At 38.0% G+C, this 21,007-nt stretch overlaps 1 protein-coding gene across 2 annotated transcripts in view; it reads left to right on the top strand.

Moving 5' to 3' along the window:
- The window catches only part of LOC131977406 (carboxyl-terminal PDZ ligand of neuronal nitric oxide synthase protein-like), a 266,401-nt gene that overhangs the window by 199,126 nt on the left and 46,268 nt on the right, over positions 1–21,007 (top strand). For both annotated transcript variants that reach the window (XM_059340693.1, XM_059340692.1), the window contains exon 9: positions 16,634–16,799. In XM_059340693.1, the coding sequence (XP_059196676.1) occupies positions 16,634–16,799 (166 nt within the window). The remainder of the gene's footprint in view (positions 1–16,633; positions 16,800–21,007) is intronic.

Raw genomic sequence — 21,007 nt, 5'->3', positions numbered from 1 at the left:
GGATTTTTTTCGATTTATTTCAATTGACCAATTTTAACCAGTATTGCAGCCAATATGCTCTACAGGCCAAAAGTTTGGAAGCAACTTAAATTTTCTGTTCACAGTGGCTTTCTTAAAAACTAGTATGGATTCTTTGGATTTTTGGATGTGTTTACTGCATGATCAGACTTTACCTTTATTGAATTGAGCCATTTTCCTCAATTTACCTTTAGGTATACATTGATGTTACCAGACCATTGCTGAATAATTGTTAACAAAAGAAAAGAAGGGCTTAGTTTTAGGGTTCAGATGATTTGGAAGAGTCATAACTTCAGTGCAAAAGTAAAAAACAAATCACAGTTTACATTATTCACTTTAGCTCTTTGGCTTTTGAGAGTTTGGATACAAAAATCGCAATAAATCTCAACTGTGTTCATATCTCTGACAAACTACCACAGAAATAGCTCAAATTGAAGCAGCTGAGTAAAGAAACAAGAGTACAGATGTATAAACTAAGAAAAGAAGGACACACAAGTCTAAGCAATAAAACCCAAAGACCTGATTTTAGTAAAAATGTGTTCTAATAAGTGACTCTTTATATAATATTCATGTTTATTTTCTTGCAAACTATAGCAATGAAACTATGATCTTTTTTTGTACAAATGTGATCTTGCTTCCAAGCTTTTGGCCTGTAGTGTAGTTAATTTTTTATTTGGAATTTTAAAAAAGCCATTCTTTATGTTGATATGACTACGCAAAGGTACGGAAGGTCTTTAAAAAAATAATAATAATAAATAAATAAATAATAATAACAAATATATATATATATATTAAAGATTATTTTATGTTGTTTGATTGTGATGTATTACACCAATTCTAGAAATTATCATTGAGAAAATAAAGAATAACATAAAATAAATGGCTAAATAACCTTCAGTATCATTGGGTGCCTTGGCGGAGAATGTTCTTCTTATTTTATTGATTTATCACTTATGGTCAGTTATAGACATTTTGTTTTTACAATCAAAAATAATTGTTGTTTTAGTTTTAGCCCCACATAATGGAAAGATTTTGTGAAATTCTTAGTGGACTTGCACTCATTTGTTTTTTCTTCCCAAAGAATCATGCAAAAGCATTAAATATTATGTTTGACAGAGATGTGCTCATGAGTTTGTTGGAAATACGTCATAAAAAAGCATAAAAACGAACCTGGTCTCACAGAAATCCGTGAAATAGCCACGGATTTCGCTTAACTCAAAATCAGTGGAATAGCCACGGAATCGCTCAAATTTCCGTGAAACTGACACGGATTTCGCTACAATGCAAGTTAATGACAGTCATATCCCGTGGCTATTGGTTCGTTCCAAGTCACGTGACTTTCAAGGTCCCGGCGGTCAGAACAAAAAAAATGGCGGACAGTTCTCTCATTTTTAGTGAAAAATCAATATTTTGACTTAGTTTCTGCATAAAAATGGATTTTGATCACATTTCTAGCAAGAAATATATGTTTTATTTTCTAAATATTCACTCAGTGAATGTACATAATCACTTTGTATGTTGGAATAGCCAAGGGATATGACTGTCATTAACTTGCATTGTAGCGAAATCTGTGTCAGTTTCACGGAAATTTGAGCGATTCCGTGGCTATTCCACGGATTTTTCGTTAAGCGGAATCCGTGGCTATTTCACGGATTTCTGTGAGACCGTGTTGATAAAAACACATAAATTGACTAAAGATTTGATTAGCAGAGAGAAAGAAACCATCTCCTTCTCCGTCACTCTCTCAGGTGCCTGAAGCTCCAGCTGTAATGAGGGAGGAGAGCTTATTCCAGCGCTGAAGGTCAAACAGTAGACAGTAACGAGATGATTAGTGCTGCACATTGTATCTGAAGACAGAGAGAAGGAGAGGGATCACACTGCTGACAAACAAGTAAAAGTGTGTTTGTCTGTAGATTTTAATTTGAGTGTTTTTTTGGGTTATGAAGAGTTTCAAACTTTGTTTCCCGTAAAAAAAAAAAAGAAGCTTTCCCCGGTGTCTTTGCCTTAGTTTCACACCAGAAAATAAAACAGCTCTGTTCTGTTTTCACTCTTCTGGCTTTTCAGTTGGGGAAACATTTTGTTTCAAACATTTCACAGGATCACAAATTATCCAACTTGGTTATGTTAAAGGGTTGTTTATGACTGAATTATCTATAGCAGCAGGCCCCCACTGACTCCACAGCCCTGTCAGCAGTAATGATGCTGCATAACTACACAGTCATAAACACACTGATCATAAAGTCAAAGCCTGGAATAACTGATGTTTTAACGAATATACATTTTGGCACACTTCAGTAAATTAAGCTGTCTTGACTTAAAGTGACAATCCTTTTTTAAGAGTTTTTATTGAGGTCAGACCCCTTTTGTGATGCAAATTATTGTCAGAATGTTTTAATTATTTATGTGCATTTTGATATATCCCCTTCTATAATGCAGTAAAAATAGTAAAATAGCATAACAATACTATATATAATAAAGAACACCATTCTTTCAAACATTTCAGCAATCCCTGTCCCTGCACTTGTTATAATTCTTCACTTATTTGTTAAGTTTTTTCCCTTGTAGTTGATTAATCCATCAGTCGATGACAGGAAATTAATCTGCAACTGTTGCAAGTAACAAGCATATATCGGTCCCAGCTTCCCCACAGTGAGATTAAAAGCAGAAAGAATGTGTTTTTCTCTCTTTCTTTTAAGTGTAAATTGGATGTATTTTGGTTTTGTTCTATTGGCCACTGGGTTCAACACCACACACACACACATACATACACACACGCTTCTTTCTCTCAAGACGGCATACTCACTAACATTACTTATTATTTCTTTCAAAATTATTTTTATTGGATTTTCCTTGGATGCATAATTATATCAGCTGTCAGAGCACAAATCATTTTATCCAATACAAATTAGACAAGTACAAAAGAAATATTCACACCCAAATGATAGAGTCAAAATATACAAAGAACAAATCAAATAGAAAATAAATTAATTAATTAAGATAACCATATATGAGAAAATAAATAAATAAAAAATAATAAAATGGAATAAAAGGAAGATAAAACACACATACAGACAGACAGGAAGGGACTACATAAAACATTAACAACATTACTTATTATTTCTTACAGGATTTTGTTTTGAACATATTTTAGCATTAAAAACATCTTAAAAATAAAAATTGTAAAATAACAATAACACAACATGTGCTTTTAGCTTTGGAAGGGGGTCAAATCAGATCTGCAATACACTTACAGAAACACTGTGTCATGTGATGCAGGTCAGTCCTTGGGATCAGGGAACTTGTGATTGACATATTTTAGGCCGCGTTCAGACTGCAGGCGAATCTGATTCAAATCAGATTCCTACTCAAATCCCATTTTTACGGCTGACTGTCCACACTGTTTTTAGCAAGTGTCCAAATCGGATATGGCTCTGTTCAGACTGGGCCATATTATTGACTAATCTGACAGGTTGCTATAGTAACAGCGTCAGAGCGTCTGACATAGAGTGACGTCACAGACAGTCAAAACCGATCTGAGTGTGTGGAGCGGTTCAGATTGAGGCGCATCTGTCCAAATGCGATCTGAAACTACCTCCCGAAGGTGGTTTCGATCCAGTCTGCAGAAATCGTTTGTGACTGTTCAGACTTCAAAAGAGCCATCCAGTTCCAATCTGGATGGGCTAAAAATCTGATTTTGGCTGGCAGTCTGAACGCGGCCTAAGTATTTTCTCATGTTTAGTAGTCTTACTTGGTGGTAGATTCCTCTTGAATAGATTCCTCTTTTGTTTGCAGGTCTAACTTGTCACCTGTCTGCACTTAAGTCTTGTTTGGTAATCCCAGTATGTCAGAGTGGCAGCGTTTTTGTTGTCCCGCAATTTATTCTTGAAGTTAAAAGGGATGAGGTAGGGATTATTTCCACCTGCCATCTGCGCCTGTGGCTGTGTGGCCCGAGCAGGAAACTGGGAAAATACTCTCGGCGCCGGATCCTTCTGCAGATGCTGAGCAGAGGTCACAGTAAATGGAGGTAAATTAGCGAGCTGGCCAACTCCTAATCACAGCTCACTCAGGGATGAGTGGAAGTGGAGATGTTTAATGAAGTCAGGGAAGTGAGGGAGCACATCGATGGTGACGTTGGCTCTGCACATGCTGCTCTGTCACTGCTTAATGAAATTTGACCTTTTTCTGTCTCTGTGTCTCTTTCAGCTTGCTTACAGTCCTTCTTTACTACAATCCCTCCCTTTTATTCCTTCTTCTGCTTTTATTTATTGGATATGGGGGTGTGCCATATCGTATCGTTCACAATAATATCTGTATATTTTTTTATGGTTAAAAAAAATGCATATCATGATTAGGGATGGGTACCGAATTCGGTACTTTTATAGGTACCGACCGAATTCCGTCGGTACTACCGAGTACCGATTCATGTAAAATCAAACGGTACCATGTTTCGGTACCTAAACGGCGTTAACTTTAAACTGATCATTGATTTCAACCTGTTTTCATTTAACGTCTTTGATTAACAAGCGTGCTGACGATCGCACTATTTTTAAATTTTTTTATTTACCTCCTCTTCTGGTCCTGTCTGCTCACCGCGGCCACCAGCCACTAGCTGCTGCCCTCTTCCAACCCGGCGCAGAGACGAACAGCCCGGCTCTAGGCCTGTTAGCCGCCAGCTGCTATCTCTCCAATGTCTCTACCCGGGCTTAGCCTTCGTCTGCCTCCAGATTGGACCTTCCTTACTCCGTTTGCTCTCTCCATTCTTCTGTAGACCGGTCATTAGCAGCTAACAGCTAGCTGCTGCATCTCTGGTCCTCCGCTAATACTCCGCTCTTCAACTCAGGAATATTACCTGCCACTTTACTCCAAACTGCCTCGCTGAAATTAAATCCCTCAGACTCCTGCGTCATCCTCGATATGTGCACAGAGCAGCCCGACTCAACTTTTTTTATTCCAACCATGCTATGACCACAATACTGTCTGACCGGTGCTCTGCTGCACAGCTACGACGTCATCACAACAAATCACACGTGCACTTGCAACCTTTTTTTTTTTTTTCTCCTCCGTGCACCAGCGCTCCTCTGCATTCTTTGATAACACTGCAACCTTCATGTTACAAAATATACGTTCACTCAACAATTAAGCACAGCATTTATTACCACATAAACAAACGCAAAAGTACCGAAAATTGGTACCGTTGAGTACCGGTACCGATTCCCAGGTACCGGGTATCGGTACCATATCGGTTCAAATGTGAAAGGTACCCATCCCTAATCATGATATTGGCAACTTTCCTACTTCTCGTTAAAATATGCTGCCGAAACCCCTAAATGGTTATTTTTATTATTTGCTCATACTCAAGAGTCAAGAATACATTTTTTTGTATTTGGCAACTGATTTGCACTTCACACTACATTTTAGATTTTTATTTATTCATACAGACTAAAAAAAAACATATTTTCTATATCTTTTTAAGTATTTCGTAATGTTACGTAATGAATTATCGTTATCGCAAAAATAGCCTGAAATATCGTGATATTATTTTAGGGCCATATCGCCCACCCCTAATTGGATACTTCCATGTGTTCGCTTCTTCTCATGACTTATTTTTGTCCTTCATGTCCTCTCTCCGACGGTTCTTCCTTTTCTCCTGCCTCCTACACCTTTTCTTCCCTCTTTCTTTTTCTCTTTAACCTCTCCTTTTCCCATCTTCTTTCTTCACACTAACACATCTTCCTCCAGTTCTCCTTTTTGTCTGTTTCTCTCCCACGCTTGGACTTTTCTGCTCCTCCCTCACTTCATCTTACGCACATTTCATGAGTGCGACTGCATTTCTAATTGTTTCATTATCATTGCACCAGCAAAATGATCATTTTCCAGCTTTTTTTTCCTCCGAAAATGAGATAAAAAAGAGCGACAAACAGGCGTTGGAGGGGTTTCGAGCGCTCCCGAATCAAAGGGACCTGGCGTGGGCAGGGAATGTGATGATGCTAATCCTGTGTGAAGAGTACATCCTCGCTAACCAACCCTGTGCAGTCACAGCGCACAGCCAACAGGCCTAATCCCTTTACGCTACCAGTGGGAGAGTCAGTGCATCTGAAAGGGAAATGTTATCATTTAAACAGCCTTGTCATCCAGTTTATATGATATCTGCGTTTTTTAGATTAGGAGGTCTTGATTTGTTTTTCATGTTCTCATTTAGTCTCTGCATGTGGTGCCAGGTTCCCTCTGCTACAGTGGCTCTGCAGAGCGTCTCTGCATGGCACTGGAAATAAGGGCAGAGTCACATTTGAAATTCAGGCGTTTTGAGCAGAAAAAACATACAGTAAAAGCTAAGTATCAAGGGAACTGTAAGAACTGCATGAAAATGTATGTTAAATCAGTTAAATAGACGTTTTCGTGCTTCGTAAAGAAGTGACAAGATGGGAGGAGACTTGGAAGAAACATTGTCTGTGAGAGAGCTGGAAGCTGAAAATTGTCCTCCGGCGCTGTTCTGTTCTGGGGAACAGTTCTGAACAAAGAAAGTAATAAAAAAGGAAGAGAGATGCTGCTGCCTAATTAGGACTTTAAGGAGTCATTTCAGTCGCTTGAAGCTCCTTCAATTTCACGACACTGCGATAAGAGAGCAGAAAACACTGGGTAGCAGCAGGTTTACTACCAGGGGAGCACCACGCTGACGCTCAAGTGGAGCACCTTTTTAATTGGCTCTTTGTCTGGGCTCTACTTTTAGTTTTACATTTTTTTCTCTTTAAGTTTTGAAAGGAATGTCAACATTATTATTTTTAGTGGATTCCGTCTGACCATTTATACTCTTAATATTTAAATGAAATTGAAGTTTATCTTGATGCCAATCTGATGCAGCACTGATGTACACTTCCACAGAAAATGAATTAGATAAAGTGGAAAAAGGGGGGGGCGCATTTCCACACACATATTGAATTCGAAAGTGGCGATGTCACAGAAACACTAGTTTTGGTTAGAGATGACCCGGAAAAGTCAAATCTGCAACGATTCGTTCAAAGAAGCCTGAAGGAATTGTCATGGTTGGGGGAAAATGTGGTTATTAGACAGGGAATCATTCAATTTCCGCTATATTTGGGTGCTGAATGTCTGGTTTTTCTTAATTTAAAGAACTCTCCCTTGCCCTACAACACACACACACACACACACACACACACACTTGCTCTAAATGACCCACGCTACTCAGACAATATGAAACAAATAATATGTTTATAAGTATGATATCATATGACATCCTATGATATCAAGTGGAGCCATAAAAAGACAATCAGCTGAGACACACATGGTCAGGTAACCAGCGGACAAAAGAAACAGCCAGAGAAACCCTGCTGTAATAATTTACAGCTTATCGTCTCCCATCTTATCAAATTTTCAACCATTTTTTTTATTTTATCCGTAAAAGCAGCCTCTTGTCAGGTCTGGTCATTTGCACGATAAAACCAAATTTAAACTTGTGTGGCTGCGTCAGAATGAGATTTATTTTTCTATCAGATGTCCAGGTGACAAAGTGAACGTCTGACTCATAAAAGAAAAAACGTTTTTCTCAGCTTATTTTGCTTATCTTTGCTTTGATCACTTTATGCGTGGGATTGTTTCAGCCAGTCTGGCTCAGTGAGAGACATTTAACCCTTAATAGGGCACCCATTGAAATACTTGCAAATTCCAAATTTCAACCCTAGAGAATATTGGAGGATATTACATACTGCCAGAATGTGTAAAAAAACAAAAAAAAAAAAACATACGGACCCGGGGGAGGGGGGCAATATTTTGAGAAAAAAAGTTTACGAGATTAAAGTGGCAAATCTACGATAAAAAAAATGCGCAGATTTATGAGATTTAAAGTGGTGAATCTGCGAGAAAAAAGTTAGATTTTTCACCCACCTTTTCTCGTAAATCTGCAACTTTTTTCGTGCAAATTTTCCACTTTAAATCTCTGAAATCTGCGACTTTTTTTCTTGTAGATTTGCCACTTTAATCTAGTAAATTTGCAACTTTTTTCTCTAAATATTACTATTATTTTTATTCATACTTGGCCCTGATATGCCGTCATAGTCAAGTTCTCCTGGTACAAGTCACAGAAGAATAAATCTGTTTGTTTGTACGACTGTTTCTTGCAGATTTTTTTTTCTAAATTTTTCATTTTTGCATTGGAGGTCAAGGCCAATAAAGTTAATATTATTATATTATTATCATACTGATTGGTCCAACCTGGTCTCACAGAAATCCGTGAAATAGCCACGGATTTCGCTTAACTCAAAATCCGTGGAATAGCCACGGAATCGCTCAAATTTCCGTGAAACTGACACAGATTTCGCTACAATGCAAGTTAATGACAGTCATATCCCGTGGCTATTGGTTTGTTCCAAGTCACATGACTTTCAAGGTCCCAGCGGTCAGAACAAAAAACATGGCGGACAGTTCTCTCATTTTTAGTGAAAAATCAATATTTTGACTTAGTTTCTGCATAAAAATGGATTTTGATCACATTTGTAGCGAGAAATATATGTTTTATTTTCTAAATATTCACTCAGTGAATGTACATAATCACTTTGTATGTTGGAATAGCCACAGGATATGACTATGTCATTAACTTGCATTGTAGCGAAATCCGTGTCAGTTTCACGGAAATTTGAGCGAATCCGTGGCTATTCTACGGATTTTGAGTTAAGCGAAATCCGTGGCTATTTCACGGATTTCTGTGAGATCATGTTGGATTGGTCAAATGTCATGGTGTCACCGTCTATGACGTAGCCTGATCTTTGCTGATTAGCTGGAAGAAATCCATGTGGTTCTACGACCAAACAGAGAGACATGGGGACCCAGTTTGATATCCACTGAAGTTACCAAATACGGTTCTTCGCCTGATAAAGGGTTAACATGGACAGCATCAGGACGAATGTGACGCTTGCTCCCAAGGCCTCGGTATTAAAGCGCAGGAGTGGCTGATGCGCCATTAGAGGTGTCAGCAGAGCAGCATTATGTCCAAGTCGAGCTGCACTCGTCCATAGCTCAAGACGTGGTCCTGTCGGCTGTAAATTACACCACCAAAGTCATCATCAGGGTGTCAGTCTTAACAAATGAGTTCTGCAGAGGCAGCACGGCGCCAACACAATCTGGAATCACCTCTATTTGTTGCTAAGTGCAAGGATAATGGAAGTAGATGACTGTTTTCCTCGACACTTGTTTTTCTGGGCTGGTGGAGGTCTTGGCACGGAGGCTGTGAAGTTTGACCCCATCTCGTGTTTCTCTGCCTCGCTGGCTGCTCATGAGGGCGTCGAGCGGCTGATGAGGTTTCATCTGAGAAAAACACTAAAATCATTTCTTATGTCCAAAAGAGAAAAGGAGAATGTGAAGAGGCAATAAGGGAGGAGAGAAATGTGAGAGAAAAGAGACGAGGAAGAATTGCAAAGAAGAAAAAAAGATTGTTAATCAATAGTTTGTTTTAAAAACAAATCAAAACAAGAGGTTATTCTCCACAAAATGACCATTTGTTCATATTCAGTTCAATACTGCTGACGTGATGAATACTAGTCCTAAACATTTCTGTTTTCAGGTGAAGTTAGGAGAGTCATCTTTATCCACTTATGTGCTGAACTGACGAATCAATGAGTGTGCTGAAAAAAAAATAGAATTTTTAAGGGGAATTTTTCACCATTTTATGACATTTTAGAGGCAAAATGATTAAATGATAAAATCCTTAATTATAAATATACTTGAGGTGTCAATCAGAAATAAAAGTAACTAAAACAGTTTTAATTAGAGGGGTGTTTTTAAATTTGCTCTGTTATGAATCAGTCAGGAATACATTCATATCGTAGGAAAACAGACAATTTAAAAACATAATTTTAGTTTTTGTCAGGTTAATTAATTAATTAATTAATTTCTTTATTGGGGTTTTAGTGGATATTATTTCACATCACTGTGCCGTCATTAATGAAAAGGCTATTTTTTATTTTTTTATTATTTTTTTTCTGTAGTGCCTGAACAGATGTTACACAGTCACCCTGAAAATAAAAGTATACTCTATATGTATATTAATGTTAGTAGAAATATAATAGAGGACATGATACGCTACATAATCAGGTACTCATTAAAACATGCAACACAGAAGCAAACAAGCACAGCACAGAGTTTTAATAAATAAAAAAAGTACTGAAGTCAGTGTGCTACATTATCAGATATTCTTTAAAAAACATCAAATCTTTGTCACTGCTGCTGCATACATCGGCACTGAATTACATTTTCCACCGGTATTTTAATTGTCTTTTGATATCCTTTTTAATTTTTTATGTAAAGCTCTTTGAATTCTCTTGTTGCTGAAATGTTCTGACAGTGGGGTTAAAGCTGCTGCAGAGAACTTTGGCAGCTCCTGTGGATAAAAGCGAGTGTTTCCATGAGCCCCAGACTGCCAGAAAGAAAACCTCTAATTTTAATGTAGCAGGGTCTGAATGTCCTGCTCAGTCCTGGTTTCCTTCTTCCACGCCTCCCCTCCTATTAGCAAGCCGGGCCTCCACCAGTGTTGTGATGCTGTTTTCTCCCAGAAAGCAAAGCTGTTTCAAGGTGTTTTATTTATTTATTTATTTTCTCTTTTTACATTTTACTCACTTTGGCCTTTACTGCAATATAAATCTGTAAGGCCTGCAGCTCTATAGAATCAGCACAATCATGGCTAGAAGTGGGAACAACTCCAACATTTATTTCTGTATAATAACAGTTATATATAACAGTTATATATATTTGACATAATTCATAAAAAAAAAAAAACGCAAGGTCTCAATTTGCAATTGAGTCTCCATATATTCTCCATATTCAACTATTAAAAATTGTCCAGCCTATCCTGTCCTCTCCTCTCTGCTCTGTGTAAACAGCCTCTTCTGTCCTCTCCTCTCTGCTCTGTGTAAACAGCCTCTCCTCTCCTCTCCTCTCCTCTCCTCTCCTCTCCTCTCCTCTCCTCTCTGCTCTGTGTAAACAGCCTCTCCTGTCCTCTCCTCTCTGCTCTGTGTAAGCACATTTTCAGTGAATAGATACGTGACCGTCCGTCTCCCTTTATTAACAGGATCTAGTTATTCCACACGGGTTATATTTGAAAAAGTTTTAAATCAAACATGTATGATAAAGTGATTTTGACAGAAATATCAGAATTTAAAGCTTCGTTTTGGTCACTTTTGCGAACAGAAACTTGCATAACTTGTGATAAGTTCAAGGACTGTCGGAAAACTTTTGACAATAATGCCTGTTTTCACAAGTTCTTGTGTATTTTTGGTGTATTTTTGCCAATCTTTAACCAGTTAAAAGTTCCTTGTAGTTACTTTGAATAAAAACTAAGTAAACATCTAGATTTAAACTCATCTAAGCTTTTTTTACTGTGTTTTTTTTTTTAGACTGCATATTGGAGAACTTTCTGGGTCATTTTCTGCTGTGTTTCAAATGCCACTTACAGTTGGTTTGTAGTTGTTTCTTTTCCTTTGAAATGTTTCAACGCTGACGTCAGCAGCCCAGAGGCTGCATGCTGCCACTGTAACCACATCAAGCTAAAAATGTGAAGCGAGGGAGTCATTACTCCCTGGTTCCAACGACTTGAAGCTCCGTGCAGGGCCCTGTGATTCACGGCGCTCTAAAAGTATTCTGCTGCTGTTGTCGGCCCTTTATTCAGCTGCCTGCCCAGACGTTTTACAGCCACCTGTTTAGACCCACTCTGGTACAGATTGTTATTTATTCGCTCAGTAGAAATGCTTTACTGACAAGAAGCGTTAAAAAATAAACCTTCTTCAACCAAGAGGAGCACTTCTAGATTTTTACCATTGAACATGCACGTAGTGTCATTGGATAAAAGCCTGTTTGACACTCTTTTCTTCAAAACCTCTTTGCCGATTAGAGCTGACATTTGAAGTCCTGCTGGACCGTGTTCCAGCTCCAGGGTTCAGCTTCATCAAACTATTGAGAGCCACGCAGCCTCTTTTGTCAGAAAGTCATTAGTAAGTGGGCTCCTTCACCACACTGGGCTTCTTCTGAACCATTCTTGGTATTTGAAACCTTGAGAATTTCTCCTTTGAAATTGTTGAAAGCAATTATGTGCCCAGGAAAGGAGAAGGCTGAGTGGGGTGGGAGGTGGGGCCACTAACATTTGATTTGGAGAGTACTTTGAAGTAAAAACGGGGACTCATTGCGGCCACAAAAGCTGCAGGAGTGTGTGTGTGTGTGTGTGTGGGTGTGGGTGTGTGTGTGTGTGGACATGTGTAAAGTGAGTGAGCAGTGTCTGTCTCCCTCTCCTCACTGCCGTGGCATATAAATGATTCAGAATGTTATAGAAGTTTCAGCCTTTCAGTCTTAAATTGAAATGGAGTCCCTGCTTTAATCTTGCAGACCGCGGCAGACTGTGGCATTAAGGTTACACGAGGATCAGAGCAGCCGCTGGAGCTCTGCTGTTCTTCTAATAAAAATATAATAGACTGATAGAAAGTCACATCTAATATCTGTCACTACTGCTTGTCAGTACCTTGAAGCCTGTCTGAGTGATGTTTTTTGCTTTTTTGTGAGCGCACATGGAAAGAGAAAATATCAGAGAGTCGAGATAAATCTAATCACCAGTCTGCTTAATTTTTTTTCTTGGTATATTGAGTAAATGTTGATAAAATGCCTGAAATAGTGAAAAAAAAGTTTTGAAGCTCAAGATGACATCATTTGTCCAACGGTCATATAAAACAAAAACAACAAGACCAAAAAATATTCACTTCCAAGGCATTGGTACCAGTAAATATCTGCCGTTTTTGCCTGAAGGTCAAGGTTGATTTTTTTTTTATATTGCTGCATGTCACAAAAGACACTAAATACATAAGAAGTACACACTAGCAAACACACAAAAATATGTATGCAGTTAAAGCTGGAGTAGGCATTTATCTGGAAATAGCAACAACAAAAAAAACAACCTTGAAAATAAAATCTTGCCCTATTTTCTTGTGCAACTCTCCTCGCAGGCATGTGCTTCATACAGCAACCTGTATGAGGACGAGATCATGAAGCCGTTATATAGCAGCAATTTTGTGAGAATTACTGCTATGTTTTATTTTTGCAAACGGTGATCCGATTCTTCACCTAGTTACATGTAGAAGAGCTTGAATTATCTGCAGCCTTTGGCTACAGTTAGCAGAAAGCAATTAATCAACAGTTTTTTTATTAACAAAAAAACTGATTATCTTTAGATTTAAAATAACTCAACTCAACTCAACTCAACTTTATTTGTAAAGCACTTTAAAACAACCACAGCCGCAACAAAGTGCTGTCCAAAAGCAAACAGAGCAAGAGACAATAAAATAAATAAAACAGGAATAAACACTAAAATAAATAGATTCATTGCTTTTTAAAAAAACAATTTAAAAAACATTAAATAAAAGGAAAACATAAAACCCAAAAAACAAGAGCAGAGTCTCATGCGTGGTTAAAAGCCAAGGAATAAAAATAGGTTTTAAGATGAGTTTATAAGTTTATAAATAAGGAGAAGAAGAAACTTTGGTAACACTTTACAATAACCCTCATTTATAAATGGTAAACAGATAGTTTATTGATTTTTAATCATCATTTATAAACCGTATAGGCCATTTAGAATGGTAAATACATAATTTTTTTAATGTTTAACTCACTAAATCATTTTTAAATGACAAATAGATGGTATATTAATGCAAGTTTATAGTTACTTTACCATTAACAAACTATTAAATTATAATTAATAGTTCATTACAAGTTTTAGTTGCACTCATTGTAACATTTTAACACCATATTAAGTATGTTAATGATTTTAAAATGATTCATATACCTTTAAGAAATTGGTCGAAAACATTTAACGATTTAATATGTATAGCACTTTGTAAATGGTTAATAATTAGTTTATAAACCATCTATAAACATTACTTAGTTGGTTATTGTAAAGTGTTACCGAAACTTTACACCTGCTTTACACGGTTGAACCAGAAATAAAAACAATCTTCCTAGTTGGCTGGTCATGATCAAACTTTAAAGCTCTTCATGTGGATGTAGTACATGAACCTGTGCAGATATTGATTATCAGAGCTCGGCCCCGTTCACCAGCAGCAGCTCTGCATGTCAGCCTTTCCCCACACATCCCCTCCGGACTGTCACTGATTGATCTGTTTGCCTCCGACTGGCAAAACACTCAGAAGCTTTTCTGTTTTTCCTCCAGCATTGCTTTGATTAATTACCTCGCAGTAAAAATACAGTGTGATTGATCCATCACTGCCTCCTGCTGAGCTGACTCAGCCACAATCTAAAGCCTCGCATCAGTGCAGTTACGGGGTGAAGGCCTAAATAATGTCTGCATTTGTTTAAAAAACTCACTTTTCTGAAAGGAGTTTTTCTCCCGGAAAGATGTTTTATTTAACAACAAGAAATCTATGTTGGTGTTTCTTTGATATATGATGGATGCATCAGCAGCAACATTAAGCCACGGTTATTCACAGTTCTTTTATGTTTTTCCCTTTCGGTCAGATGTTTGGGCGGGCTGGGTGGGTGAAATCTTACTTCTTCTTTCTTTCCTATTCCCTCATCACAGCAAAAGCTGAATTGAAATATGATTAATTACTTAACACCTTAATGTTTAGAAAGAACTTGATTTGCTTTTTGAAACAAACTCTTAATTTTAAAGCTTAAAGTTGCTTGAAATTATAAGCAGGGTTCGCACGCTTTAAATGTTGTATTTTCAAGGTTTAAAAAGTGCTTGGATTTTGGATAAAGTGCTTGAAATTACTAGCCTGGCTAACACCAGACTAATCTCAAATGAGATGTGGTCTGGGAACCAACAATGCATTTCTCCGTAGAGGAGGTGTGGTTTACGATCCTCCAGACCCGTTTATTGGACGCTTAGAATGTCTATCAAAGCGGCTGTAGGTAGCTCTTAGCCAATCAGATCAGTTATACCAGATGACGTAGTAGAGCAATACAGATGGATGTTTGTTGTGTGTGTGTCTGTGAGAGAGTGTTGTTTGCTGCTTTGCTTCTCCAGTTCTCGCTTTCTGCAAGATTATTTATTTTCACGCTTTATTCCCCCTCATGTCATTCAGCCACACACATCCACTGATTTTATGGGCAATAAACAAGCTGCTGTGGGTCTCACAATAGCAGGGCTAATAGCTACCGCTAACGCCATAACGGTAGCGTAGCGCTACCGCTATTAGCCCCGGTACCATAACGCCGGTGATCTCGCTTCGAGCCGGGGGACAGCGGAGCCGCCGAGAGACCTTTCGCCTTTCAACTTTTGCTCTAAACTATTTAAAACATCATCTACAGCTAAAGAGAGTTTCGCGTCTGCTGCAGCCATGGTGGATCAGTAAGAAAACTACAAGCTTCCATCTGTCGAGTAGTACGCGTCATCGTCTTGCCGTCCCTCCCCGTTCTGTGATTGGATCCCTAAAACAGGGCCAAGAAATCCCTCTGGTTTCCAGACCCTTTCGCAGTTCGAAATTAAATCGAGCGTGGAAGGCAATCGGGGTATACCCAGGCTATGAAATTACTGTAATTACTTGAAATTACTGAAAATACTGTATATCTCTTGCAATCTGACTAAATCCATCTATAGACTATAGATAATCACATGTTCAATGTAAAAAATAATGAGTAGCCTATCTGAAATGAAGACCGTTCCTCCTAAAAGTGTAACACCATCGCTGTTGGTATGGTTCAGTGAAATCTCCCCCTTTTAGTATGTAAGTACTCATCGAAAACATGTAATTTACAACAGGTGTAAGATACTGGAAAAGCTTGAAAATTTACCTTGAAAGTCCTTGAAAAATGCTTGAATTTGACCACTGCTAAAGTGTACGAACCCTGAATAAGTCTTCAGAAGATTTCAGACATTAAAATTACATTCGAAGCATGCAACGCTACACTTGTCCATGGAGTCTTAAAATAAAGACTGAAGTGTCCAGATATAGGGTTGTCAAGTATTGATACTCAAAAAAGTATAGATACTAAAACGTTGTATCCGGATACAATACTTATTTTCAAAAGTATCGAGTATCTGAAGTTTGTTATTATAGTTACAGTTTCTTTTTGCACAACTGTTTTTTTATTATAAATATTTAACCTGTGGTTCTGTTAATTTTTACATGTTGCATTTTTCTTGTTAATAAAAATATTTCTGTTAAATTTCGGGGTCTTTGTTTTTATCCTGGTAGTATCGAAAATGGTATCGAGTATCGAATATATTTCGGTATCGAGTTGAAAATTTTAGTATTGTGACAACCCTATCCAGATATCAGCGTACTGCTCAACACAGAGCACCTTTTTGAAAGTTTGCCATGTAGGAAAAACATGAACATAAGCTTGATGGACACGGATGTATATTGCAGTCCGTTGTTTGCTGTTATATTTACTCAAATACTTAAAGCAAACAGCACAAACTCCTGTGATCTCCAACAAACAAATTATGTTTGAAGAGTCAACACAGTCTGAGAGCTTCTAGTGGAGCGGTGTTTGGTATCTGTGTGTTTGGGGAAGCTGATTTTACAAGTATTAACCTGGGGGAAAAGTCTGTATACACTGTACTGAGCATCTGTTCCTCTCCTCCTCTATCTGTCCTCCTGTGCAGGTCCACCTGTTGAAGGACCAGCTGAGTGCGGAGGCAACGGCTCGGCTGGAGGCCCAGGCTCGAGTCCACCAGCTGCTGCTGCAGAACAAAGACCTGCTGCAGCACATCTCCCTGCTGGTTAAACAGATTCAGGAGCTGGAGACCAAGATGTCGGGACCAAACTCCAGTAAGTGATCACATAAAAAATACTTGTGCACATGTAGCGGCTTTGTACTCTCTCTCTCGTGCATTGTGTAATTTTATGGTGAGACGAAGAGATCCAATCGGCATCCAGCCGTTTATTCTGGTACAGGAATCACAGACAAATCAGTTGCTCTCTCACACAAACATAACATCTGAAAAATATAAAATTAAAAGACAATGCAGGTTAGCTAACTTGTAAATAAAAATAAAAAACACTGTCAACTTTCTACGAAAAAAAAGAAGGGCTCAACGTAAGGGAGCTATATAACAAACAAACACAACTTAAACCACTTTTTTTTTTTTTTTTTTAACTGTTTTACCCTTTTATTTGTCTTTTTTATCTCTAACACTGTTTTGGATTGAGTTTTTATTACTATTTTATTCTATTTTATTTTATTGTTTTTACTGTTTTTTAGTATTTTATTGTTTTCATTGTTTTTATTTATACCTATTTGTTTATGATTTATTCTATTTTAATAACTGTACAGCACTTTGGTCAACTGAGGTTGTTTTTAAATGTGCTCTATAAATAAACTTTGACTTGACTTGACTTGACTTGACCCATCTGCAGTGAAATTAAATTAATTAGTATAAAAAAAGACGGAGCTCATAGCCCGTGAACCTACCATGGAGCCACAAGGTCCGACTGTCGCTGCCCCCCGGGGTGCACGACTCTAAACCACAGGGGTGCTGCGTTCAATTACCATGGTTATGGAGAGATGCGTTTTTTTTATTCATGGCAAGTGGAATCAAATTTCTCATGAACTGATTAACTACGTTACACACAAACATACTGCACGCTGCAGGTTATATACATAGCTGACATGCACAGTCATGTAGAATGTTTACAGCTGCAGAGAGGAAGACATATTTATGGTACCCTGTTGGCAGACAACAAGATTTTATATGAAGTGACATGAATTTAGTAATTTGTGACCCATATCAGCCTCTGCTGGCAGCCAGCAGGAAATGTAACAGCAGCAGCGCCTCGTTCTCTCCATCACCGTCAGCTACTCTCATTTCATTCTGACGCAGTAAAGTAAAGAGACAGGTTAGCAGGAAGACATCCAACAAAAACATTAACGATATGCAAAACAGCCCATAAGTCACAGCTTAAAAGAAAACTTCCATCGTTTTTAAACTATAAATATGTCAAAACAATCTTAATTGATTCTTAGTTAAAGACAGCGCTGTCATCTAAATGTGTTTATTCAGCAATAGAATATGTTTGGAAATTTTTCTATTCTGCTTTTTTATCGACTTTTTCAACTAATTGAGGCATGTATCTGCAAGATATTTTTCAGTTAAATAAGTGCAGTGGCTCGTGAGAAAGTAACAAAAACTATATATTATTTAAATTATTTTGCATTATTATTACATAGTTATATTTCACTGCAAATCAAATCTCTCAAATAATTCACAAAAAAAGTTGCATTTCTCTAGCAAATTGTTTTTTCAATTGTATAATGAAATGGAATTTATATATAACCCTTTTCACATGCTCACAAGTGTCATGAATATTGGGAAAGAAACTGGTGTCTCCACAGATTGTACATATTGAAGTAGCCATGTTTCCAGTCTCTCCTCTCCTGTCCTCTCCTCTCAGCTCTGTGTAAACGGATTTTCAGTGAATATTTGTCACATGACCATTGGTCTCAGCAGAATCAATCATGGCTTCACAGTGTCTCTGAGGAGCAGAATTTAATGTTTTTAAAAGGATCTAGTTATTCTAAACACTTTGTTTTTGGACATGTTTTAAATGAGGCATGTAGAATAAAGTGATTTTGATAGAAATATCACTATTTTTAGCTTCTTTTTGGTTACTATTTCCAATGGAAACTTTCATAACCTATGATTTGTGACTGTGTTTTTTTGGCTATGTTTTTCAAGAAAACATACGTTTCACGTGCAAAATCCTTGCATGTGTCAGACTGAACATCCAGCCACACATGACCATACCAACCTACACACTGACAGCAGCTCTATATCACTCATACAGACAGTGAAAGCACTTCAGACATACAGGTCCATCTCAATAAACTAGAATATCATAGAAAAGTTTATTTATGTCAGTAATTCAATTCAAAAAGTGGAAATAACACATTATATAGGCCCATTACACTCAGAATGAAACATTTCATATCTTAATTTATTTAATTTCTTCTAATTATAATCATTATGGATTACATTTAATGAAGACCTAAAATTCAGTGTCTCAAAAAAAATGTAATTTTACAAAAGACTAATTTAAAACGCATGTTGAATATGGAAATGTTGGCCTCTGAAAAGTATGTCCATCTATATGACTCAATACTTGGTTGGGGCTATTTGACTCGAACTACTGGAAATGGACTTTTCCATCATATTCTAATTTATTGAGATGCACCTGTAGACAGGTCCTCTCCATCTCTCTCTGCAGCTTCTGTTCATCGACTATTCAGACAGAGATAGTCTTCTCTGCACTATCACTACCTCCAACTGTGACCCTGCTAGAAACAATCTGCCATATTATCAGCCAACATCTCATGAAATCAGTGGGGGAAATATTGTCTCATTGCCAACTCTGCATGTTGGACATTTTTAATTCACAAGGTCAGAAAAAAACTGTTCTATGGCTGCAAAATAAACAATAAAATCTAAAAATGCACATAATGAAATGCAACTTTTTTTAATGCAACAGCGCTTTCTCATAACACATCAGCTAATAACATCCATTCAGCTGCACTTCATCTCAAGCGTGTCACTTTCAGATTGTGCACGCTGACTCGCTGGCATGGCCCGTCATTAATGTTATTAGATACACCTATCTGTTTCCTCCGATAACAAAGTCCACCATGAGAAAGGTCTATTTCACAGCATTTTTACAGCATTTAGTGACATTTTACAGCATGAAACCTGGTCTGGCTACAGTTAATAAGAGGTGGGGATCCAGTTTTAGTCCAGTTCATGGCTTAAACACTAGAAAGCCTCTTCAGGGAATACTCTTCTGAAAATGTATGTTGAAAGAAAATATAGAGAGAAGTTGAAGATAACTTTCCAGAGTGGTAAAACCTTCTCTGTGAGGATAACAAAGCGCTTTTGTGTCTGATAAGCCATTAAACACATGAATCTGTAACTCCAGCTGGACTCCAGGACCATATTTCATTGTCTCACCAGTACCTTAAACAACACACCCCACAGGGCTGCTTTTGGTCTGAATCCCCACTAACATTGTAATGTGTCTTCTTAATTAGTTTTTCTCTCAAACTCACTGTTTCAACCTGACTATAGTCTTTCATGCTCCACGTCTGTCTGATAAAACAGGACAAAAGCTGTTCCCAGACTTATGAATTCCAGTGGCATGACAGAGAGGGAGCAGATTAAACTGCAGGAGAGGTTTGAGAAGTTTCTTTGGGTATTTTTATAGCTGCTGTGAAACTGAAACTTTTTAGAGTCATCCTACTTTTTTTTAAATTTTGTTTATCTATTTATTTAAACAAGCGACCTGCTCCCTGGTGTAAACGTGTTCAAAACAGTATAGCAGATTTAACCACTAGGTGTTGCATTAATCAGACTGACGGCTCCAGTCCACTGGTAGCAGTAAAGCACCTTATTAGCCGTGTTTCCTTTAGGGGGAAGAGTGGCCACCGGGAAAGTCTCAGGCCACGCCCTCTGAAATGTCCACTCACTCGGCTGTGGCTCAGTTGGTAGGGCGGTCGCGGTGGTTCGATCCCAGACCATGGCAGCCTACATGTCCAAGTATCCTAGGGCAAGATACTGAACCCCAAAAAGGCCCAACGTTGCTGCTTTCATCGGAATATGAATGAATTCCCAATGGTGGCAGGTGGCACCAGTGTGCCCTGGTAGCCTCGGCCACCAGTATGAATGTGTGTGTGAATGGATGAATGAGCAAAGCCTGTAGTGTTAAGTGCTTTGGACAAATGCGCTATATAAGTCCAGTCCATTTAACATTTTGCCATTTACCATTACAAAAAGGCCTCCAGAGGGATTTATGAGACTCCGGAGGTGACATATTGTTTTCGATCATCACGTAATCGCTTAGCGACAGTTTCCACCGTGATCCGTGATCACATACGTGATGGATTAAACATGGGAGACGCAACTGTGGCATGGCTAATTATGCACAGCGTCTCCGCTGATCATAAACATCTGAATTAACCGGCATTGCTAACTGTGCAACTGAGTGTCCGG

This window comes from Centropristis striata, chromosome 9, assembly GCF_030273125.1.
Source record: "Centropristis striata isolate RG_2023a ecotype Rhode Island chromosome 9, C.striata_1.0, whole genome shotgun sequence".
Lineage (NCBI taxonomy): Eukaryota > Metazoa > Chordata > Actinopteri > Perciformes > Serranidae > Centropristis > Centropristis striata.
This window is presented reverse-complemented; position numbering and strand designations above follow the sequence as displayed.